At 38.0% G+C, this 24,584-nt stretch overlaps 6 protein-coding genes across 6 annotated transcripts; 2 read left to right on the top strand and 4 right to left on the bottom strand.

Moving 5' to 3' along the window:
• Positions 1-4,851: 4,851 nt before the first annotated feature.
• On the bottom strand, positions 4,852-5,794 carry LOC101311762 (pectinesterase 1-like). The gene has a single exon (XM_004299334.1). It carries the CDS (start codon positions 5,682-5,684, stop codon positions 4,983-4,985), a length of 702 nt encoding a protein of 233 aa, XP_004299382.1. The 5' UTR covers positions 5,685-5,794; the 3' UTR covers positions 4,852-4,982.
• Positions 5,795-5,884: 90 nt separating this feature from the next.
• On the bottom strand, positions 5,885-7,852 carry LOC101311478 (40S ribosomal protein S9-2-like). The gene is made up of 3 exons (XM_004299333.1): positions 7,764-7,852; positions 6,989-7,370; positions 5,885-6,253 (listed from the first exon to the last, which is right to left on the bottom strand). Exons 1-3 carry the CDS (start codon positions 7,789-7,791, stop codon positions 6,067-6,069), a joined length of 597 nt encoding a protein of 198 aa, XP_004299381.1. The 5' UTR covers positions 7,792-7,852; the 3' UTR covers positions 5,885-6,066.
• A 4,330-nt stretch (positions 7,853-12,182) lies between these two features.
• Positions 12,183-13,214, top strand: LOC101312063 (transcription factor MYB12-like). Its single transcript, XM_004301109.1, has 2 exons — positions 12,183-12,318; positions 12,493-13,214. Exons 1-2 carry the CDS (start codon positions 12,183-12,185, stop codon positions 13,212-13,214), a joined length of 858 nt encoding a protein of 285 aa, XP_004301157.1.
• A 3,016-nt stretch (positions 13,215-16,230) lies between these two features.
• On the top strand, positions 16,231-20,054 carry LOC101310606 (microtubule-associated protein RP/EB family member 1A-like). Its single transcript, XM_004299330.1, has 8 exons — positions 16,231-16,748; positions 17,499-17,567; positions 17,695-17,781; positions 18,244-18,350; positions 18,457-18,584; positions 18,685-18,761; positions 18,974-19,087; positions 19,534-20,054. The coding sequence occupies exons 1-8, from the start codon at positions 16,641-16,643 to the stop codon at positions 19,675-19,677; spliced, it is 834 nt and encodes a 277-aa protein (XP_004299378.1). The 5' UTR covers positions 16,231-16,640; the 3' UTR covers positions 19,678-20,054.
• Positions 20,055-20,097: 43 nt separating this feature from the next.
• Positions 20,098-21,853, bottom strand: LOC101310898 (HVA22-like protein a-like). Its single transcript, XM_004299331.1, has 5 exons — positions 21,588-21,853; positions 21,461-21,487; positions 21,219-21,341; positions 20,588-20,834; positions 20,098-20,465 (listed from the first exon to the last, which is right to left on the bottom strand). Exons 1-5 carry the CDS (start codon positions 21,647-21,649, stop codon positions 20,403-20,405), a joined length of 522 nt encoding a protein of 173 aa, XP_004299379.1. The 5' UTR covers positions 21,650-21,853; the 3' UTR covers positions 20,098-20,402.
• A 95-nt stretch (positions 21,854-21,948) lies between these two features.
• Positions 21,949-24,315, bottom strand: LOC101311190 (transcription factor bHLH47-like). Its single transcript, XM_004299332.1, has 5 exons — positions 24,059-24,315; positions 23,627-23,705; positions 22,976-23,094; positions 22,706-22,833; positions 21,949-22,626 (listed from the first exon to the last, which is right to left on the bottom strand). Exons 2-5 carry the CDS (start codon positions 23,692-23,694, stop codon positions 22,201-22,203), a joined length of 741 nt encoding a protein of 246 aa, XP_004299380.1. The 5' UTR covers positions 23,695-23,705; positions 24,059-24,315; the 3' UTR covers positions 21,949-22,200.
• Between the last annotated feature and the right edge of the window lie 269 nt (positions 24,316-24,584).

Raw genomic sequence — 24,584 nt, 5'->3', positions numbered from 1 at the left:
AGTACTTTGCCCTCAACACGTTTGAAGAATAATTTTCAATATATTCAATCATCAAATGGCGATCGGTTAGGTAACCCTAGCAGCTTGTACTGGTAAGTTGAGCTTCTTCTGCCATCCATGTGTTTTCCATGCAACTAGATCGATTGTCATGAAGAATTTGAGTCACAGATATATGGATCTTGATCATGCATGAATGCTATAGAAGGTAACTAGGTAAGCTTGGTGAGCTAAGAAATATTAAACGTGTCTACAATCAGACTGGTTGGATGTTTCACCAGTGAAGATCATCGACATAACCTACTGTTCGATCTCATTCCAAAATAAAAGCTTACTGTTCGATCCTGCAGTGCATGGACCACTGTTCATTGATATTATTGCTACAATTTAAGCAATGGGTCAGAGCTGATAGCTAGCTACTCATGCATGATATACACAGTTCTAAATGGAGAAAAGTACAGAATAGGAACTAGCTTGCTAAGTTGGTTAATTTGATGAAAAAAATATGGATTTCAAGTCGGAACATCAGACTGTAACATGAATATTGTCGAGTGAAAACTGAGATCCAACAGTAAAACAACAGCTTATGTAACTAGTCTGCTGCCAAAGTCGATCGATCAGTGAGAATTTTAGTTGCATTATGACAGGGTTCTGATGAAGGCAGTCTCTCGTACTCAAATCTATGATCATATTGAACTCTATACGCTGCAACAGAAGTTAATTACCCTGAAATCATAAAATGAAAAGCTGAAAACAAGAATCTTCTTGTACAATGAGTCGTCCCTTCGAAGAGTAGTACTTGTTACAAATTACTGAGCTACAGTTTCTACTGTTTGTTGCATCTTCCTCTTCAGCTCGAAGAGGGTAGAATTGAACAAGTCGTGGAAGGTTTGCCCTACCCTACTCTGCAAGATGCCCTAGGATCGATAACGGCAAGACATTGAAGAAGACTGAGCTAGGGGTCCATGAACAGAAGAGGGGCAGAGCTAATCAGTTACCCAGTACTGAGACACTGTACCAAAGTTATCATTAAGAAAAGTTCACATCATGCAGTTGATGGCAAGAGGGAAGAGTCCTTGTTGGCTAATCATAACAGTGCACCGGTGCCACGCGCCGGCTGCAGAAAGAGGGCACAAGTACAGTACTGCCTTGGGGCACCGGAAATTTAGGGGCCAAAATTGAGAGAGAAAGAGGTTGGTTGGTAAATGAGGCCAAAACCGATCTCATTGATTGGCCTTTTTTCCCAAACAAGTCTTCACAGCCTCAGATGGCGCCTTCGTAACCATTGTCTGTTTAGTTTAGTCACTCAACCACTTGTTCTTGTTTTGTCACATCAACTCCTTCTGATGCCAAGCTTCATTGTCCGGCGATGTCACATCTCTTCAGAAAGCAAACTGTGTCACCCGTTTCATTGGTTTCCGAGTCTTCTTCGATTCTTAACAATGTAGTTCTCACTTCCATGAAAAGCATTGCATCTCTTTCTGAAATTTTGATCTATCTTCTCGCCTAGAAACTTACGATCTCCACCGAATTTTAACCATATGATATGTCTTTTAATCCCAAAGCAAATGAGTTAGGTTTTGCCCATGCCTGATGCGACGACAAATCTCATTTCAGAGTATAGAGAATTCATCAGCTACAGCCTTAATTTTGTAGTCATTTAACTATTGACGCAGAAGTAGCTGATGTGATTGTTCGTCCTAGTTAAAAAGACATAACTCATATAATTCAGTCATTGGGATTGGAGATTTATTTGGACTGTCCATCTAATCATTTACTTGTAGTAATTCAGTAACTAGGGTTAAATTGACTCAGATATCACATATTTTTTGTAAGATCAAACTCAGAGATTAGATAGTGTAGTCTAATCAAATCTTATTTTGAATAAATACTTTGTTTGTTTGTCCCGAGACAAAAGAAACACACGCTTATGAGAAACATTTATTTGGCGATGTAAACCTACTCGATCAATCTCATCAGATCGTTTTCAGAAACCCATTCAGACAGAAACAAAACCAAACTAAACAAAACGTTTTAATTGACAAAGAAGAAGAGGCAGAAGCCCTAGAGAATCGAAAAGAAAAAAAAAAAAAACACAAACCAATGAAACCATAACAAAAAGAATTCATCAAGATATATAGAACATTAGAACAAGCTAGGCAGTGCATGCACCAAACAAAGAAACACCTCTTGGTGAAATATACTGGTGCCAAGACAAAGTATCTTTTTGGTAGCATGTAACATCAGTTATCTACTAATAAACACTGATTAGCAATCTAGCAACCTTAATTGGCCACGTGTCCTAATAGGGGCAGATGAGATTCCCTAATTAGAACCACTAATAAGGTGTTTGGCCATTTTGATGAAATTTCATAAGCCAAGAAAGGGACCCTATTTCATTTTTGGTTCAAGAAGGGGGCCCTTGTTGTCCCAAATGGTTGTACAAATGGGTCCTGAACAACGTATCAATATTATTGCTGTCCTTCTCTAACCAGACGATTTGTGTCTCGGCCTCATTTTCCCACTCTTTTTAAGCAGTGCTTGCCTCCTACCTTCAACTCTCCCCCCTTAGCCATTCTCTGCAGGAAGGTAGAAGAAGTTAGAAGCTAGCTAAATAAGCAGTGATAACGCAAAGCTTGCGATTCCAGCAGTTTCAGCTACCTATAGCTATAGCCATGTCAAGCCGAAGAACAAGAGCTTCTCAACCCACAGAGGACGAGATTAAGGAGCTCGTCTTAAACCTACAAGCGCTGCTACCACAGCTTAATCATAGGCGAAATGCAACGGTACGGGCCACTTTTCCATTTCACTCACCTTTCTTCTGTTGTTTCTGGTATATTCATTCACATATTGATTCTCTATTTTCTCTTGACGACTAATCTTTAATAACGATGTTCAGAGATTACTAACTTTCACTTCATCAAGGACAAAACCATGATATGCTTATGTTGAGAGATTGTCGAGATTGATGAACACCTAATACGATTCATCTTAAATTACTGCCAGAGAACATTTTCGGTATATGACCAAGCTCAAAGACAATGGGAATGAGACGTGATGGAAAGGAAATTAAAACTAATGCAGTTATAATTTGGTGGAATTTCCAGCCTCAAAGCTAACAGAGCTAGCTAGCCTCATGCGCTTTTAAGATTGTCTTGGTGAAAAGCTATATATGCTAGCAAGAAGCAGAAACCGTAACGAATTTATAGAAATTTTGGACAGTCATGCATGGCTTTTAGTTTCTTAATTATTATTAGTTCTCCAAAACTAATATATCAATATTAATTTTATGTGGTTATATATGTTGCAGGCATCAGCCTCCACTATTTTGGAAGAAACTTGTTCTTACATCAAGAGGCTACATAAAGAGGTAGGCGACCTGAGCCAAAGACTATCTCAACTACTGCATGATTCTGCAGAAATTGCAGACGTTGATGAAGAGCTTATTACTCGACTCCTCTCCACCATTAATTAACTGATTAATGATGCAGCTCGATCTCTCTCGAGATATATGGATATATCCATTTCATGTCAAAACAGATCCTGGGTATATCTGTTATTAAGTATAATATGAGTTAATTAATTTGGTTGCTATTGTAATCCAACCAATGAGAGACAATATAAGTAGAATGAGAAAAATATGTTTTTCCTTGTTTTAATTTTCCAGTGTACCCTGAGATGCATGTCTCTCTATATTGTTGAAATATAATAGCTATTAGCATGTAATAATTTTTGGTCCCCCTTATATTAATGTGGCTATAGCTACTCAGTACTGACCAGAAACATTTCTAAGCTTTTAGTGTATCACAATCATTAAAAGATTAAAACCAATCAGGACGAGGAAAAACTGAAAGCAACTAAAAGGGTATAGGGTGTCTGCTAAAATGTGTTTCGGTGTTCTTATGCAAATTAAGAGTATCTCTGGAGATTCATGGTAAAATGGATGTATGAGTCATTGATCAACTAGATTAAGGGATCAAAACAGAGAAGATATATACCAAAGTTCAAATTGTAAGGTCATTTTTGCTAATACCCTATTATTATCAAGCATAGGTTTCCATTCATATATATAATCCGTAATCTTGATAGATTGGGAAGCAAGTTCAAAATTTCTAGGCGTGTTTTTAATGAATTGGGAGAGAAAAACAAAGTCTTGACTACAATAGGATCATAGTTGATGAAAAATTTAAAATGCATCCGCAACAAAGCTAATTTATACGTACATAACATGATTACAAAAATAAATGTTCGGCAAAAGAAGATATACAACATAGTTTAAGTATATATCAGGTCTTTAAAATTGAGTCAGCCGTTCATTTGCTTAGAGTCAGGGCCTTTGTCGTTTATTCAGCGTGTCAGTAAATACTTTCAGTCTGAAGTCTAGTGGGTAAAATGTGATTGGTTATATAGGATTTTATACCCGATCTTGTTGTATTTGAGTTCATAATGAATGAAGTTCTCTTTCGATCAAACATATATCAGCCCTGAAATAAGTGAAATGAGTAACATTGTGCTACGGCAGCCGTGCCAAATACTTATGCTACACGGTTGCCCCGTTGATAGAGACCAAGTAGTACTAATATCAAACGGACGGAGAAGCATTACAAAGAACAAATGCCACCCTAAACCGTAGAGTAAATCATGTAACTCAAAACTCAGACGACCAAACAACCAAACAGGAACTGAATTACGAGTCCGCAGGATTAACAAAAGAAAACATTCAAAGTTTGGGATCCGAGTTGTGTTGAGACTTGAGGGAGAAATTATAGGATTCAATTAACTCACATCAGCCAACTTATTGTTCCATATGGTCTACTTATCGAAATCTACATGAAACAAATCAAAAACAAAAATCCTGATATTGAATTGGATGTGAATAATTATACACATTTTTAGAAACACTTGAGATCTATAAACAAGATGAAAACAGAGTTCTGATTTTCAGAAAATGATACAATCCAAACTGTCAAACACCTAGTCCTTAATCAATGAAGTGGAATGTGGCTAAACTTGTCGAAATTAGCCACAATGGCTAAGCTGTTGCTGGTGAACTCCATCGACTTCCTCATCTTCTTCTTCACATCATCAACACTCGCTGATCCCATCTCTTCCAAACCATCCAAGCACGTCTCCTGATCCGTCACCGCACTACTCACCCACGTCTGGACGTCCTTGACCTTTGCTTCAGTCAACCCTTCTCCCACCACCATTGCCGACACCGAGTCATTGAGCTGGCTCAGCGCGTCCTCCACCTGGTCCCGGCAGTCACGGACCGCCGCATCCGAGTTCATGGTCTTCAGCACCAAAGAGAGTTGGGAAAGCTCGGAAATGGAGACTTGGAGAGAGAGCTTGAGGATGGATTGTGGGTCTGGTTTAGGAGAGCTGTTGAGGGAGGAGATGGAGGTGTAGCAAGGCTCAGGGTACAGAGTGACATTGCAGACGGTTTTGATGGTTGACTCGGCGGAGGTGGAGAGGGATGGAGACTCGTCGATTGGCTCGGTGGTGGATTTATGGATGAGAGCTACGAGCATGAGGCCGATCACCAAGGTCAGGCCGGCTATTGCTGAGATGACAAGGGTGGAGATGATCGGCCTTTTGGGGAGTTGAGGGATCTTCTGAGCTTGGACTTCTAGGTGGTGTTCTGGGTTTACCTTGCCGTAGCCTTTGGGAACGTTGATGGAGTCCATTTCTGGTTTTGGGGTTTGGCAAAGGCAGAAGAAGATTGGTGTTGTTGGGTCGATGACTTGTGGCGATTGAGTACTCGAGAAGCAGATTGATGATGTGCTAGACTTTTTCCAAAATCAAAGAATAAAAAGAATAAGGGTATATAAGAAAAAGGAGGACCAAGTATAAAGATACCAACAGCTCACAAAGGAAAACATTGGGTGAAAACTGAAAAATTCAGTAGTATAATCTCCACTGGTATAAAATTAATCTTAAAAGAAACAAAAAATTTCTTGCACGCAAAGAGGAGTTTCACTCCCTAATTCAAAAACCTGTAGGAGACTAAACCTATGTAGGAGTTATTGAGAAGCACGTCCTAGAAGAAAATAGTTTCAACTCAGATGTTCATTCCTCATCCTCTTCATCTCCATCTCCTCCACCAGAAGCCTTCTTGGCAGCTGCCTTCAAGTTCCTTCTCTTGACTCTACCGGGACCTCCGCCACCCAATGGACTTGTAATGGCAAAATCAATGTGCTTCTCGGAATCACATCTGACCATGAAGGATGGAATGTTCACCACTTGCCTTCCAACTCTGCAAAATACAAAAACCATCAGCATTATCAAAAAAAAGTATCAACCACATACTACTCGATGTGTAATGTTTGTTAAATTTAATCAGTGAGTTGAGTTTTCATTCAGATCAACATCACATGAGTTATCAGCAGAAATGACAATCACAACAAGGAAACAACAGAAACCTTCCTATGTGATCCGAGTACATGACAAAGGTATTTATCAAAAATAATAATTTATCAACCATGTACTGCTCGATGTTTGATGTTTGTTAAATCTAAATTGTAAGCTGAGTTCTCATTCAGATCAACATCACAGGATTTATTAGCAGAAATGACAATCACAACAAGGAAAACAACATGACAATCACAACAAGGAAAACAACACAAACCTTCCCAGAACATGAATATCTGAAAGCACTCTACTGCTTCCATGTGAACAAGTACATAACACTAATGTCAGAAGATAACTTCCAAAAGTAAGAAATGCAAGCTTTCAACAGTGCGATACATGAAGAATCAAAACTCACAGATTCAACTTCACACCACCCATCAGCTCCAAGTTTATTCTTTTCCCAATAAACTAGCCAGTACCACACACATACCAAGACAAAAAGCATCTGATTTTGATCATATGTTAACAGAGGCATTCATTTGAGATTGATGGTATCATCTAATTCCCTGGACGATTATAGTGATACTAAAATTTATTGTCGTCTACATCTAGACCACCAAAAAATAGAAGGTAAACTCACCTGATATGCCTCTGCCTGATGAGCACACGGGCATGATGAATGGACTTTGCCAAACCCTTCTTAAACACAACTGTCTGCAGGCGACGCTCAAGGAAATTCTCCACAGTCAAAGCCAAAACATAATCAAGCTTGTTCTGACCCTCCTCCAAAAGCCCATAACGGTTCATCCTCCGGAGAAGCGCCTCACCCTCAAAGATCCGACGGGGGTTCTTCTCGTCAAGGGTCAAAAGCATCCTTGCATTGTTACGGATTCGGCTCAGGGCATACTGAACCCTCCAGAGCTCTCTCTTGCAACGCAGCCCATACTCTCCCACCAGCTTCAGCTCAGCATCCAAACGCTCCTTCTCATAAGGACGACGAGGCTTCTTGAATGTCTTGCCATCTGAAATTTTTTCACAATTTCCATTACACAATCAGAATCCAACAATCAAACCACAAAAATATACCCAACTGAGCCAAAGTTACATCTTCCTCAAACTCCATCAGCTAACACACATCATAATTGAATCTTTACCAATACTTTTTCACATATGAGGCACCATGCACAATCATTAAGCCTATGTTCATCTCATCTTTTTCTAAAGCTTACTACTGAAGACCACATACATTCTAGCAAAACATAAATTGTATCACTACCCAGAAAGCAACAAATGAAAATTTTAAAACTTGATCATCAAAATCAAAACTTTCTAACCAAAAATATAAAAGTCAGCACTTTGATCATATAGATAAACATACAGTGCTGATCAAAGCCAGAGAAATAGAGAGAACTTACAGTTGCGATAGAACACGACGTGAACCATGGCTGCTTCACTCCGTCACGGCGGCGATTGGTGCCTCTCTTTCTCTCTATCCTCTGAAAATAGCCGTAATTCTGAGCTCGCTCTCCTTATAAGAGCACACCCTAAAACCCTAGCCCCTCAATCAAACCAAACCCAAGATCTAAGCTCGGGCCTATGTATCAGATCCACTTCTACTTTTGGGCCAATGTATCAAGACCCATTTCATTGTTTTCTTATTAATTTTGTTTTTTTGTTTTTTGTTTTTTGTTTTTATTCAAGGACGTCACGTAAGAATTAACCCATGTGAAACTATCTAAGATAACCCAAGCAAGCTCCATGTTGCAAACCCTAGTGTGCAGCACCAAAGTAACAAAGTAACCATGTTAGTAGTGTTGTAAATCAAATGAACGAAAAACACTTAGTAACAATAAAAAAAGAGGAACAACACGTGTGTGTTTAATACGAATAAACCCGAAAAACAAACAGTAAATATGTAAACGTAAACACGTACACACTCAACAACTTATTTGAAACCTAGGGTTTTGTGAGCATGGTGGCGGCTCGATGGGCACCGTTTGACAGAGTCTAGTTGAGGAAAGGGTTCACGGATAGGGTCTGTGTGCGCCAATGTACGACCTTGAGTTCGGAGACGACATCGTTTTGTAAAGGCATATCGGGTTCTAAGATCTTGGTGATGGTCTTGATTACAAAAGGAGGTATATCGACTTCTAGGTGCAATGTGGTTCTGACAGAGGAGGCCACCGGATTGATCGATGGAGGCGGCAGCTTCAACGACCCTGATAAATGTTGGGCTCTAGTAAATTCGGGTATGCAGGAATACGGCCTGAAGTGTGGGTTGGGCCTTGGCCTTAGCCCACTTTGTCACTTACCATTCTCTTCTCTGTTGGCTTGTTTGGATCAGACTTGTGCTAGGTTAGGTGTGGGTTGGCGTATACATGATGTTTAGAGCATTATATCCCTATGCGAGTTTAATCAAGTATTTACCTATACATTGACATAATGATACGTCGTTGGGTCTTACGCCTCATGTTGATGTATTTGGCTCTTTGTTAGCTTGTTAGGCTAATTATCTTTTTTAGTGTAGCTGTCCACCTTTTTGAACGTTGTTTTTGGATTTCTTTGTCATTTTTTAGCTATAGTTTGAATAATGAGCTTGTATCGGAGCTTGCTCCTACTTGACCTAGCAATATATGGTTATATGGCCTTTTCGGCCAATGAAATATATTCTCAGATTTCAAACAATAGGAAATTAAACAATTTGTACACGTAAACCAACAATGGAAAATGAAAAAGTAAATGATCCCAAGCATGGGAAGTGAACGAAGGGAGATTGCCACTACGCTAGAGCAGTATCTCTTCCTTTGGGTTACAAAAGGTGCCTGAAAAGCACAAACAAAACAAAAGAAGAAACTAAACATTGTGGTAGTTGCTAGATCTTCTGGCTTCAAAGATGATCAAACCAAGCTCATGATTTATGCTGCATTTTGCCAAGGCATTTGCAGTCATATTTGACTCTATGAAAATACGAGATAGCTTCACCTCATTCTAGACATGATGTTCCTGCATACAGCGAGAAGGGAGCCAAGATGATGAAGGTCGAGACTAGGACTCCACACAAGGGATGGCCTACGGTTGAAAATATTGTACCTGACTTTCTGCATAATATATTGATATTATTAATGATGAAAAGTTCGCCAGAGGCCTGTTCGGGATGGCTGCCAGGCCTTGATCACGATCAGGCTGCAATCCTCAGGGTGGGCTCTGATCGACATATCGACTCTTTCAAGCCAGTATCCATGTATTTGGTTCGTGAAAAAGAAAGTGGTTCCTTCCTCTTTCCCATGAGAAAAGAAAGAGAACGAGAAAATTGTTAAAAATATATTAAAATATTATGTTGTGAGTAATTAATGCATAGAAAGTAGAAAAGAAAGTGGTTTTTTTGGATTTTAGAAGTAACCATTTTCCTCCACATTTTCCCTTCTATCAGGAAAATGTTTCATTTCTTTTTGCTTTCCCAAACACAGGAAATAAACAACTTTTATTTCCTGATATATACTTTCCACGAACAAACGAGACCTAAAAGAAATGCTATACATTACTTAATGACATTCATGGTTGAATATATCAAACAAGGATTAATTTGTAAAAAAACTAATGGTCCCTGGTTACCTTTGCTCATATTCATGTAGAGTCTTACTCTTTGTCCTTCCTCTATGGTCGTTTGTCATATGGGCGCAACGATAATTCAATTTTCCTGTTAGCTCAACTATACATGCCTAATGGTGTATTTACCAAACTTTCATTGAACGCGTCACAATTCGGATCTGATGAGAAGTTTATGTACAATACATGTGAATTCCTAACATGTTTCTCTCTTCTTCTTCTTTTTTATATAGAATAGAAGAAAATTCATTAATCCATAAAGATTAAAACGTACGACCGAGATGATTCAAATACAGTAAAGTACGTTTCATGTACTTCTATTGTAGCGCCCATGGTATAGTGGTTAGATATCTCCCCAGTGCGAATCTATAATGTTTCCGTTTATAATAATTCTTGCGAGGCACCAAGCTAAGACTAGGTACTCTGCTTTTTATTTAATAAGGCAAAAAATCAAAAAACAAAAAACAAAAATACGGTTTAAGTCTACATCCAATAAGGTACTCATGATAAGGTCTTCATTGGAACATCTCCTTACTTTGCAAACCCCTCATTTTCTCGGCAAGAGAGTTGTGATACATGCCATGTTATCAATAATCTACAATCTTCACCTGTCGATTCAGGGTTGGCTAATGGTGAAAATTCTTAAACATCAGAACACTATATGGAAGCTTGCATGTGTGGCACTGTATACCTTTGAATTGTTCATCAATTTCGGTCCTTTAATCGAATAACTTACAAACACCGTACGTACCCTTCTCATCAGTACGGATTTCCAGTACTATTTGCAGGCCAAAATGGAGAAACACATGAATAGAGTAAGGGCTTGAGGATGAACTAGCTAGCCATTCCACCATCTACATATATATCATGGATCATTATCATATATAAATATAGGCAGCCTTGTGATATATGGCTATATATACTGTATTTCATACTGTCAATATCTTGAGCAGCTAGCCATATGACTTTTTTTCTTTCTTTTTTTGGGTCTGATTATGATATGAGTTGTGACTATATATACTATCGATATTCTTCCATTCAATGCAAGAGCCGAAACATCCGATTAATCCACATACCAGAGCTCAGTAATCACTGCCTGAATTGTATTCACTATTCAGAGGCCATTGTTAGTCGCTCGATATAAATACGCACATGCATATACATTCTTAAGAGTGCCAGTACAAGGTACTAGCCATACAAGTAACAAAGCTTCCTCTGTGCATGTATGGTGCTCTGGTAGATTATTTGAGAACATTAATTTAGGTCTTGAGTTTGATATGTATGGTTAAACGTACTCTAATAGTATGTGTACGTACAAGGCTAGGTTATTCGAAGATTCCCAACTTTATTTAGGTAGTGACTCTTTATATATCTAGGTTATTTAGGTAGTGATTCTCAAGCTTGAAGATGAGTCGATGTGTTATTTTGCATAAACATTCAGGTAACATACTGTATACTGTTTTACATCTCAATATATATTTAGGACGAGTCGATCGAATCAAACAAGTTGTGACACTCGTAATGTGGTAGAACGATCAAGTAGTAGTTTAAGATCCAGCATGACACTCAAATAACATACTTTGAGACTTCTTTTTTCTAGGGTTCGTACTGGGTTAATCCACAAATTAAAGGACCTTGTTGATGAATCAAGATCATGAGTATGGAATGAGTGCTACTATCGATCATTGAGTGTGGTCACACCTTATAATTGGACCACGTACACTGTTAAGTCATTGACTCATATATTGTCCTTAATTTCTTCAACTGTAGAAACCAGATTACAAGATCAAGTTGAGCCATGCGATTGTTTTCATGAAAATTGGTTTTCCTCAATTCATTTATTTCCTTTTAAAAAAAAAAAATTAACATTCATTAAGTGATCATATGCTGCATGAACCAGAAGGTCAGACAGCAAGAAGGGTCGTTGTGCGCAAGTAATTTTGCCAAGAAGGTTCGTTGAATTTAATTCTGTTTGTCAAAATGTAAAAAGATAATTCTGTAGCGAATTCTAATTAAGCTCCCAAATTCCTACAATCAAAGAAGGACAATAATCATGTCTGAGAATGCTCTGTGCCTCTCTGGTCAGAGAGCATTGGTCTCTTCCCTTTTATCTAAGTGAGAGAGAGAGAGAGAGAGAGAGAGAGAGAGAGAGAGAGAGAGAGAGTGAAAGATATATATCAACATTTCTCTGCTACTTCATATCTGTAATTAGAGACAGAGAGCTAGATATGGGAAGGGTTCCTTGTTGCTCAAATAAGGTTGGTCTGCACAGAGGTCCTTGGACTCCCAGAGAGGACACATTGCTCACCAAATATGTTGAAGCTCATGGTCATGGCCTTTGGAGAACCTTGCCCAAAAAAGCTGGTATACATAATACAATGTCAAACCAATTTTGCATTTTTTTATTTTTTTATTTTGATGCTCAGATATATATGTTTCTTGTTTTGTTATAGTCGTTGATTGGTGACATATCTTATACCAAAAAAATGTTGGTGACTTATGCACGTACACTCTAATTTTGTGTTTTTGTGCATGAAGGTCTCCTTAGGTGTGGGAAGAGTTGCAGGCTAAGATGGATGAGCTACCTGAGGCCAGACATCAAGAGAGGAAACATTACTCCAGACGAAGATAACCTAATTATCCGAATGCATTCACTTCTCGGAAACCGCTGGTCTCTCATAGCAGGTAGACTTCCAGGTCGAACCGATAACGATATCAAAAACTACTGGAACACCAATCTCAGAAAAAGGCTCCTGAGCGAAGGAACTGACCCGAGCACGCACCAAAAACTATCCCAGCCTCCGGCTTCCAAGGAAAACAAGAGTAAGACGCAGCAGAACCACAAAGCCAAGAACAAGAACAATAATGAAAAAAGCTTAGTGCCCGAAAAGCCTAAGGTCCATATCCCCAATCCCACCAGGGTCACTTCCTTTGTTAACCTACCAAGAAAAGATAGATTTACCACAGCAAGCACTGCACTGTCTTCTAGCCAGGATGAAGTTCTGGATCATGTTAACAATGTTGTTATTCCTTGGTCGGATTTCAAAGAGGGTGGGGTGGTCTTCTCTGACTGTGATTGGTCGTCGTCTAATTTCGAGTGTGATCAGTCTCGAATCATACCTAATGTTGCAGCTGGTGGTGATGACTACACTGGGGAAAATATATACGAGGAATATCTGCAGGCCCTTCTGAATACTACAGATCAAGATCAGAACTATCCAGTTGAGTTAGACTCGTTTGCTGAGTCACTGCTGATCTGAAGAAAATAAACACAAGACTGCTAGCTGTGCAAGATATAGAGTCATCTCTCTCTCTCTCGCGCGCAAGGATTTAGTATTTGAAATTGAATCTTAGGTCTTCACGTCTTACCTTCTATAGTTCCACTCAAAGGTTCCGTTTATGTTTCAATAATAATTTGTGATTCTGTACGTGGTAGCCATGCTTATCTTTATTAATTAATGCACTGTAATATGGTAGAAACCATGATGATTCATGCTGGGGAAATTTATGAACAATCAAATCGTATTAATCTGTTGCTTTTTTAATTTTCATATCACTAACTCAATTACCGGCACAAAATTCTTAATGGCACAAATTATCTCTTAGATTGTTTTTTTTTTTTTGAAATAGTCAGTCATGACTTTCATAAATTTAGGTAAAACGAAAATCTGAAATAGCCATTACATACTCGATCATTATCATCTATCGATAGACAAGTACAAAAAAAACATGCATGCAAGAATATAAAAACTGAAAACTACATACAAGTTCATCAGTCTATCATAAAAGACAATCATCGATTAAAAAAAAAGGTGGCATAAGAATCATCCATGCATGTTTGATTAATTTTATATTTGATGTATGTATGTTAATTAGTCAACAGAGCATAAAATTGTAACCATCTCCTATAATTACTATAGAGAAAGAAAAAAAAAATATAATATATATATATACACACACAGACACACACAAAATAGTGTTCACCTAGTCAGTAATTGACTAAGAGATTCATGGTCAGTCACCGTTAACAGATTTATATTTAAGGGTTGAAAACAAAATAATTCAACTTAAAAATAATTCTCTCTACCCTTAGATTTACATCTAAAGATTTAGTAAGATTAAAAAAATCCTAAACCCTTGCCCAAAAAGGAGGTAATTAAGATTGGAGACAATTGTTACTCATTTGAGTTCTTGTCGCTAATCATCATCATTTACAGTTTTACACAGTTACTAATTGTCTCCAGAGATTTGGTAAGATTCAAATACTAAGAGTGGAAGCGGCCGGGGAACAAATACAGATGGTGATCATCTTCATTTTATGAGGCACATTGCACAATCATCATTCAAGCATATATATGTTCATATATCTCAGCTTTTCCTAAAGTTTACTTACTGAAAAGTGTGCTAAAAATCAAGATCAACCATAGAAAAACTTAGAAAGCAAGCAATAATAGAAGAAGCTAGCACTGTAGCACAAAGAGAAAACAAAAGGATATACTGGTATTGATTTTTGGTAATTGTACAAAAAGATTTCAACTTGAATGTCATGGATGGAATGAAGAACAGCTACTTATAATGGAGTGAGTGAGTCGGTTACAATAGTTGGGCTTGTTACGCTCCACAAGAATATGGATTGCGCTGAACAACGCCTTCTCCATCTTAACAGAGTGCACTTTAGCGAAACATAAATCTGATCACCACCCAAAAAGCCAAAAGAGTGAAATCAAATGAAATTTTAAAATTTGATCATGAAAATCAAAACTTCTGTAATCTAAAAAAAATCAGCAACGTGATCACATATTCAAATATCAATATCATGATCCTATATGATATATACAGTACTTAGTAAAGTGTCAAGGAAATAGAGAAACGTTAGCACACGACGTGAACCATGGATGCTCCACTCCGTCACGGCGGCGACTGGTGCCTCTTTCTCACTGAAAATAGCTGTAATTCTCAGCTCGCTCTCCCTATAACAGCAGGGGACCCTAAAACCCTAACCCTTCGATCAAACCAAACAAGACGTATTAGACCCAGTTCTAAGTTCGGGCCTATGTATCAGATCCAGTTTTACTTTTGGGTTTGTGTATCGGACCCAGTTCATTTTTACGTTTTTTTGTTTTTTAGTTTATAAAAATTGAAACCGACAAAGGGATGAGCTGTGAGGATACAACTACCAAGTTTTGCATTACATTGCTAGGCATTTAAGGCACCTTACTTTGATGAGTTTAATATCAAATCTGGCTTTGGTCCAAAGGGACACCCATGTATGGTTCATTTAATAAGAGTTTCAATACCAATCATCATTGTTTAATTCTTCAAATATATTTACCAAAGAGCTAAAGATGTTTACATGTAACACTCACCTAAAGGCACATTTACTTGTTTGAGATGGAAAAATGTCATGGATCAAAGACATAAGAAATGTAAAAACTCATGAATCATAGACACATGGAGAGTAAAATAATCGGGATGGAATGATTCCTAATCCCATGGGGAATCAAGTAGAATCTTATTCTTTTTGTTTTATCTTAGGTTTCCGTCATTGATATCCAGCGGTTATTACCACAAAGTACCCCCAACTCCTCTTGAGCCTTATCGTGTTGCGTAGTTCTCCAATTGAAAGTCCCTTGGTGTCGGATCAGCTCAACATGCCACTCAATAGTCTTTTGCAGAGCACCCTTGTTTTAGCGAACATGGGAGTTGTCAACAGCACGACGATTTGTATTCAAAAGGTTTACTGTGAGCCTTGGCTTATGTAGATAAAAATGATGAATGGAATTGTGGCACTCCACTCGTCGCCAATGCACGCGGACGGATAGAAATGGCTATAGATGAGATGCCCTCTTGAGTTATGGGAAGCGAGCTAATCTCTGAAAATATTCAGCGGTAAAGTTCTTATGACCCGAGCTAGCGCTTTGAATCCCTTGATAATGAGATCCACACTCATTCAAATACCTATTTATATATTAGTAAACATGAGAATCATTCAAATACACTGGAATCATTACCATATTACTGGAATCCTCATAAATTTGAATGATTCTCGTTATTCTTATTTTGACGATCAAGAAACGACACTCCGTCTACAAGCATCTTGAACAACCAACAACCACACTATGCAATTTGATAGGACTCAGAGAGTGTGTGGTGTATGAGTGATTGTGCGATCTGTGCCGTCCCTCACTAGGACCAATGATGCATGTGGAAAAGGTCACTACCAGTCCGGCGTGGCTTCCCATTAAAATTGTTATCGACCAAATAAAAATTTCAATAAAACCAAAAACAAAAACAAATGCCAACCCTTTAGCTTAATTGGTCTCTCCTTGACAAATGCAGTTACGAAAACTCGTCGACATTGCAAAAGAATATCAAAAACACACAACCCCTTATTTCGGTTTCCATTCTCTCCCTATTTATTTTCTCACCGTTCAATTCAATTCAATTCAATTCCCTTCCTTCGGTTTTTCTGTTTCTCACTATCTTCTTTGAGATTGTTTTCTTTGTTTTTAAAAAAAATACAAAAACAAAATCTTGTTTCAGCTCAGCTCATTTTCCTTTTTGAAAACAAAACCCCTAATCTTCTTCATCCTCCTATTCTTTAAATCCCCACCACTTTTATATCTGCATTTTCCATTCTTTCTCTGCTTTCTCTGAATTGAAAGACTGTGGAATTTGGGTTGAAAATGGCTTCCAATATTGGAATTATGGACAGTGCTTACTTTGTTGGAAGGAATGAGATTTTGACTTGGATCAACAATCGTCTTCAGCTCAATCTCTCTCGTATCGAAGAGGTTTCTTTCTCTATATCTCTCTTTTATTAGCAAAAAAGATAGGATCTTGATTCTGGGTTTCTTTGTTTGAGCATTCTTAACTAGTTCTTGTGACCCATTTGGGTTTTCTGTGTTTCTACATTTCTCCTTTCCTTGATTGCTTGCTAATGTTAGAAAGCTTGGATATTGATGTGTATATGCTTTAAAGTTTGGTGCTTTTCTTGATTTTGAGCTGAAATGTTACCCACCGATAAGTTAATTGTGGTAATTAGTGCTGAAAAGTTTAATGATTTATATGTCTTGACTAGATGTTATGTAAATTTTGCATCTTTTCATGCATTTTGGCTGACCCATTTGATCACAAGTGCATGTGGGTATGTTCTGACAAATTAGGTAACTGAATTGTGGGTTTTGGTATTTGCTTGTCACTGAACTTGAGGTAACTTTGAATGTACACCTCAATGATTCCGAGTTATGGTCCAGGAGGCCCTTAGCTAATTGCATTTTTATTTTTGCTGTACGCCTGTATGTTATGAACATTAGTTATCTGGTTGGTTTTGAAAGATTTGGAGAATGCAAAGAGTACGAGTGTTCGGAAAGAAAATTGCATTATCCTTTAATTAAGTTACCGGAAGTTGGATGTCTGGTAGATTTGCAGAAGTAATTGTAGTTATGAGTTTGGAACACATTGTCACATCATGATAATTTCATTTCGTAAACATTAACCATGACGAAGCATCTATTTCTAACTATGTGCGCAAATGTGGCTAGGCTGCATCTGGTGCTGTGCAATGCCAAATGATGGATATGACCTATCCTGGAGTTGTTCCAATGCACAAGGTATCACCATCTTCAATCTGTACATTACATTTGAATTAACATCTTTATTGCTAGAATGGCTGCAGTATCCCTTTTTTTTGTTTCCATAACAGATTGGTTTGCCCGTCATCTGTTTTGTCTATTGCAGGTCAATTTTGATGCGAAGACAGAATATGATATGATCCAGAACTATAAGATTTTACAGGAGGTGTTCAATAAGTTAAAAATTGAGAAGGTATTTTTATCGTACTTTATTTTTATTTGCTCTAGAACGTCTTGCTTTCATGTATAGGTACTTCTGGTTTAGCCTTAATAGTTGGTTGGTCTCAACTCCATCTAGACTATCAGGAATAACAAAAGATCACCATGCAAGACCCATTTTATAAGAACAGTGTTGTTTCTGTTGGTTGTATCTTGTATGTAATCACACCTCAATTAGTTATATGTTGAGACTCTAGTGAATGATCTTTTGAGAGTAAGCCTGAGATATTCCATAATGATACAACATACCAGTTTTGTTGGTTGCTTGAAACCAAATTCTGAATGATGGTCTTCCACGACTTGGATAGTTTGTGATACTGTAAAGTTTAACTTAAATGAGTTGGAAAACTGGACTGGTGAGGGCTTCTGCTTGACCAACTTATTTTATTTCTATTGGTTGCCATTCTCTCTCATTTTTTCATTGGCTGTCTTGCAGCCTCTTGAAGTCAATAGGCTTGTTAAAGGCAGGCCTTTGGACAACTTGGAGTTCTTACAATGGCTGAAACGATACTGTGATTCTGTCAATGGTGGCATTATGAATGAGTATGGATCATCTTCTGTATTTGTCTTCTCTTTTTAGTGAATGTTGGTTAGTATTGAACTGATAAATCTTTCACTTCAATTCAATTTTTTTCTTCTTTCCTCCTAGAAATTACAATCCTGTTGAGCGAAGGTGCAAGGGAGGGAAGGAACGGCATCCCAAGGGTTCTCAAAAAATCTCAAAATCACTGCAAGCAAACAATTCAGGTGACCCAGTTGGTCTTCGCAGAACCTCTGGTTGGAATCCATCCCCATAAAGAAAAACAATTTTGTTATGATGCTGCATTCATTATATTATTAACACATCCAAGTGCTTGTTTGATGCTTGCTTCTTTAGGACCAAAGCAAGGGAAGACTAGTGCAGTGGCAGGTGGCACTTATTATGCAGGAGAGGTTCAAGCTTTGACCAAGGAGGTATCATAATTACTGATGCACTCTCTTTCGATTTGTCTCTCCAAAAAAGTATTGTATTCCTTGAGCTGGTTTGCCCTCATCAGTTAATAAACTATCAGTCATGTGTTCATTTGTTTGAACTCTGTTGACTCATAAAAACCTACTACAATAGTAAAGTTTGTTTAGCTTTAGTAATTTGGTCAAGTCCTACAATGTTGTTTATGACTCTACAGATAACAGATCTCAAGCTCTCGGTGGACCTTTTGGAAAAAGAAAGAGACTTTTACTTTGGAAAATTGAGGGATATTGAAATTCTTTGTCAAACGTCTGAATTGGAGAGTGTCCCGGTAGGATTTTCTGACAAATAAAGTATTTATTGCTCTTGTAGTTTCGCTTTTAATATCCACATATACTGTTAAGGGATCAGCTACTTAATCTGTCATTTCTTCCCCTGTAACTGTATTACCCCAGTTTTTAAACTCAATTTGCATCTGGGTGAGAAATGGAAATTTATAATTGCTAGAGTTCCAATATTTTTATCATTTTTGACGTAAATTATTGAAATGCTCAATGAAACTTAAGCTTATTGCCTTTGAGTTCTCTAGACATGTAATTCTCACTATCTTCTATTTCTTCAGAGCTAGGTCATCTCTTGCTTTTCCACACTTTGGGTTTGAGCAGTTTTGACTGTTACAAAATATTTGCAACACATCTCTTGACACTGATTTGGTAGGATTATATGCACAGTTGTTAACTGCTTCACTCATCATGCTTCTGATTAAATTTAATGCAGATGTCCGTAGCAATAAAGAAGATATTGTATGCTGCTGATGCAAAAGAATCAGCTCTTACCAAAGCCCAAGAATATCTCGTTTCGGTGGGTTCCGCTGAAGATGCTGAAGCTGAAGAAGAAACACAAGTAGAAACCGATCACTGAGTTTTAACCATGGATATGCTATTTGCCTGGATAGCTAGAGTTAAACAAGTCCATGGATCAGTGTTCTCTGTCGGTCAAGTGAAGAACTTCTTATTCCTCTTTGTATGTGCTGAACAGACGGTTGTGGATTGAAAAGAATTGACTTCTCAATAATAACAGTGTGTGTCTTGAGTAGTTCTGTTGAAAGCAACGGCATTTGTTCACTCGGATTAACTTTTTCCTATTCCCAGGCCCTAGCATCTTTCACTGCTTTGTTTGTGTAGCGTGAAGACCAGAATTATTGAAAGTTGAGTCTTATTTTGGCTCAAACAGTTAAATTAAACATGCCAGTATATAAACCAACATGGTTGCTCAGTAGTTAACCAGAGCTCATCTATATCCCCAGTCTACAGATAAAATGGAGGAAACAGAGTTTCTTTTGCAGGAGCTTACCAAGATGCACTGTACATTCTAGGCATGATACCACAATAATTCAATCCACAAGCTCAGGATTCACAATTTAAGGCAAAGAAAATGAAATAAGGTCATGGAAGAAATTATAATCTAATTAAGAAAATAATATCAAACCACGATTAATTACATATAGCAAGGATCGTTGAGTTTCCTTTACAAACAAACAAAAACAAAGCAAGACCTAAGTAGAGGGCATGAAAGGATCAGGGCTAAATCTTGTTTACTCCACCAAGGAACCACATGACATTGAAAACGTGTTGCAAGAACGAGCCTCAGTAGTAGTACCTATGATCATCATCAAAGATGGATCCTCCACTCCTTTGGGACTTGTCAGACTGCAATATAACACAATGTACAAGTTAACAGTCGTAAAGCGGCAATTGTTAAAAAAAGCAGCATACCGAGTACTTGATGGGTATACATAGTAGAAAGGTATTAGTATTATCAATGGACATACCCTATGAATGAGTTTCTCGAATGCTTCAGTACCATTCTCTTCAATGTACTTCTCTGCAGCTGTTAGAACATCATCTGGCTTACTAAAGCCATCCTTCTTCCTTGGAACATACCAAATATTGATCGTCTGTTGTGGGTTGAGGAAAAACGGCCTGACATAGTGTTCATAGACATATGCAGCACCACTGAAGTATGGGATGACCAACCAGCAAGTCATGATCAGCTTGGCATATGACCAGATTGGGATCCTGCCACAATGAATTAAGAACGCCAGTATATTAGTATATTACTGACTAGTTTTTTATAACCTCTTTGGATTAAGAACCTAATGCTATCAAATGCTCACACAAATCTAGCAACATTCAAGATAAGTTTCTATAGATCTTCCACTGACACCACAATAAGCTTTTGTTCTGTTCAAAAACCAGAACAAGTATTCCTTTACGCATCATATAGTCGAAATTCTATCACATGTTCTGTCCAACTAATCAGATGGAAGCATCCTCAATGCATCTTACACGAAAATTCAATGAATGATGATCTTATCTATCCATACAGAGCACATTCAACTGGATGCAGATTTGGCATCAATGAACCAAATCAAACAATAAAATAAAAACAAAGAACTTTACCACTCAATAAGTTTGGCAAAGGTGAGCTCAAAGAGTGTAATCATAGAATAGAGAATCCAATAAGTAAGCCATTGGCGGTCATCAGTTGCAGATTTGGTCTCTATAGCCCTAATTGAGGCGTACCTGCACAACAACCCAAAACCAATTCACCGATTACAGATAATTTACACTAAAACAAAACAATGCTTAAGAAAGTAAAGGATCATAATTCAGAAAGCTATAATCTTTGAACTAAAACTTACAGAGGGTAAACCAAACTAACCACAGGCCTGCAAGAACAAACGCCGAAATCAGATTAGAAAAGGAAAACACACAAAAAAGCAGAAGAAAAAGATGGGTTTTGGTAAAGTGGGTTATAGCAGTTCATACCCGGCAAGAACATCGAAGTTTTTAAGGAGAACTTTGAGGAAACTTCCGGCACCAGATCCCATCTCCGAGTTCTCAATGTCTGCAACTCAGAACTGAAACTGAAGCTTCTGGAAAAAGCTTGGGTTCTCTTTTGCTTTTTTCTTTTGCCTTTGTCAGCTTATGAAGTTGTGTGTTCAGCTACTAGTGTGCTTCTGTTCTGAGAGGAGAGCGACTAGTGTGTTTATAGCGACGCTAATAAACAATACCGTCTTATAAATTTCTAAGGTATCGTATTGTCAAGCTAAAAGTCTCTGTTATTGAGATTTGTTGGTTTCTTCTCACCTAGGAAATCAAGGAATGGCGAGATTTCGTCGGGAGAAATCGGGCAACAAAAGCAAGATTCTTGATATTGATTCTCATCCTCAAATAAAGGACCAAAATTCTTGACAGACTTTATGTTTATAGCTCTATTATATTTATATTTATAAGTTGAATCCTTTTGATCTGTGCAGTCTAAACGCACTTGTATTACCTTCATGAAATATACAAAACTAGCACTAGGGGGCATTGTCAGTTAACCCGAGACAAGGTAAAAGAACATGGCGCTACAAATAATTTCAATTACATAGACTGATTATATGTTAACATGGCCATTATATCCGCTGGCACTGTGATCATTCTGTCGAGCGTCTTTGCCTGCTGCTGGTTGCTCACCGAGAAGTTGAAATGGCCAACAATCCGTCGAGGTCGGATACCTAGCATGTGGTTTGCTTACATTTGAGTTGGTCTTGGATGTGAGGTGGGCGGAATCTGCTGGTGGATAAGTTTGGAGATCAGGGAGGAGGGGCATGACAAATACAGCAGGTGATTGTTGCAAAGCTGATTCTTGAGCAGGCAATCCTAGACAATTTCCGGTAAAATGGGCTGCCACTTCTACAGGTGGTACATTAAGGTCAGGTTTCGACTGGAACACCCTCTCTTGTAGCTCACTTTGCAATCTTTCAATCTGAGTTTCCAAGGCAGAAGTATCCTCTCGGAGTTCATTCTTCTCAACAGTCATCTGATTAGATGAAAAAAGGATTGATAAGAAACCACTACGCATATATTTGTTAGGGGAAGAAAGCTGTTGAATGACTTACATAGTTAGATTCAGACAACAAGGATACATTCTCGCTTCTTAAGGATTCGATTTGACCAAGCAAATCCTTTAGTAGTCGAGTAGCTTCACACAGTATAGTGGCCTTTCCAGTGTTCTGCTGATTCAGTCCTGTGCAAGAACTATCTCAATTAATAACCACCCAACATCATATGGATGATGATCAAAGAAAAACTTTGAAAGCTAATTATGAATAAACGATGAAGTGATGCAAAGTAAGATTATATGTTCTCATAAGGGCAATAGAAGTTACCAAGAGCGTCAGACAGCTCAAGAAAAAGATCATTTAAATGCTCACGCTTCTGTTTCTCCCTCACAGCCTTGTGGATTCTCTTAGGAACTTTTCCCTGAATCTTTTTGCCAGGACAAGCCCTGCACATCAAATACCTTTGTGACCATCTAAACAAGAAATCTAGGTGGTTTTCAACTTTTCATACTCGACACTCGTGTAAAAACCAAAGAACTTCAGACATATACATGCCCAGAGGAGCTGCTGTTGGGAAAGCCTCCTAAAGGCTAAACTTGTATAATGTAAGCATATCAATATCAGTGCATTCTGAATGCATATGAAGAAATCAAATAAAGTAAGGGTTGATGTTTCTTCTTTTTCTTCGTCTTTTTATTAACAGAGCTACATCATGTGGAAGTGATTCATCCGAAATTCATCAATTATCAAGAAGGTTTCAAATTGTCTCAATAAAAGAACCTAAGTGAACACTTTTGTCAAGATTCAAAATGCTCATCAAGTACATAATTCATTACATTGCTCTCTTGCACCCTTCTCCTCTATAAGCTTACACTATCTTACATCAAGTTTCTAAAGTCAAACAATTTCAAAACATGTAATTGACATTCCAAGCAATCACATAAACACTATTGCATCTATAAGATCTGTAACACTCACTGGTCCACCGGCGCCGGCGTTGCCCCATTCACCTTGTCAACCACCGGAGCAGGATCCTTGGAACCCATGCCCTCACACCCTACAATTCACAAAGCAATACAAAATTTCAGACTCTTGTCTTACAATCCTACAAAGCACATGCTCATCAAAATCCCAAATTCACAACTTCATCACAAAATTGACTTTAAAGTCAAACCCTAGTTATCTTTCCCAACAAATCAATCTTCTGCACAACTCCCATTAAGCAATTGAACCAATCAAATCAAAACAAACTGAAACAGACAACTTTTTCTTGATTAAAACTAACCCAACAAGCAGATACTAAATCAAACCCAAACCCAGAAAAGATTTCAACTTTCTTAAATGAAACTAAAACCAATAACATGCAGATATCAAATTGGTAAATTCCAGAAACAAAAACACTTGACCAACCTGAAGATCAAAATGCTGGGGAGAGCAAATTGGGTTGTAGATTGAGAGAAAGATGGGGGGAAATTTGGAAGAGAAATGGAAAAGGGTATTGAAGGAAAAATGAGGGTTTGGATTTGTACGTAATAAAAAGAGTTAGAAGAGACTAAAAGAGAAAGATGGGGATGAAGGAAAACTGCAGATGGCGAGCGACGGTGGAGGAAGACAGAGAGTGTGGCGGGAGAGAGAAAGCGTGTGGCGTGCGCTCGCCGTTTTAGTGCGATCAACCCGGACACGTGAGCACGCCACGTGACCTGTCATCACTTGTCATGTGCTAGCGACTTTTAGCGGAGTTTGTCTCATGATATGTGTAGAAAAACGTTCGTGTATCGTAAATATTTCAAATATTTCGAACAGTTTTGATCGACCGGGTCATATTTGAGATCGTTTTGTTGATACTTGTTTTACCTTGGTTGTTTAGTTTCGTACAGTATTTAAGAAAATCGAACAACAAATCTAAATTGAATCGAAACTGACGGTAAGAGAGGCA

This window comes from Fragaria vesca, linkage group LG5 (assembly GCF_000184155.1).
Source record: "Fragaria vesca subsp. vesca linkage group LG5, FraVesHawaii_1.0, whole genome shotgun sequence".
In the NCBI taxonomy this organism is placed as follows: Eukaryota; Viridiplantae; Streptophyta; class Magnoliopsida; order Rosales; family Rosaceae; genus Fragaria; species Fragaria vesca.
Note: the sequence above shows the minus strand (reverse complement) of the source record. Positions and strands in the feature narration are given on the sequence as shown.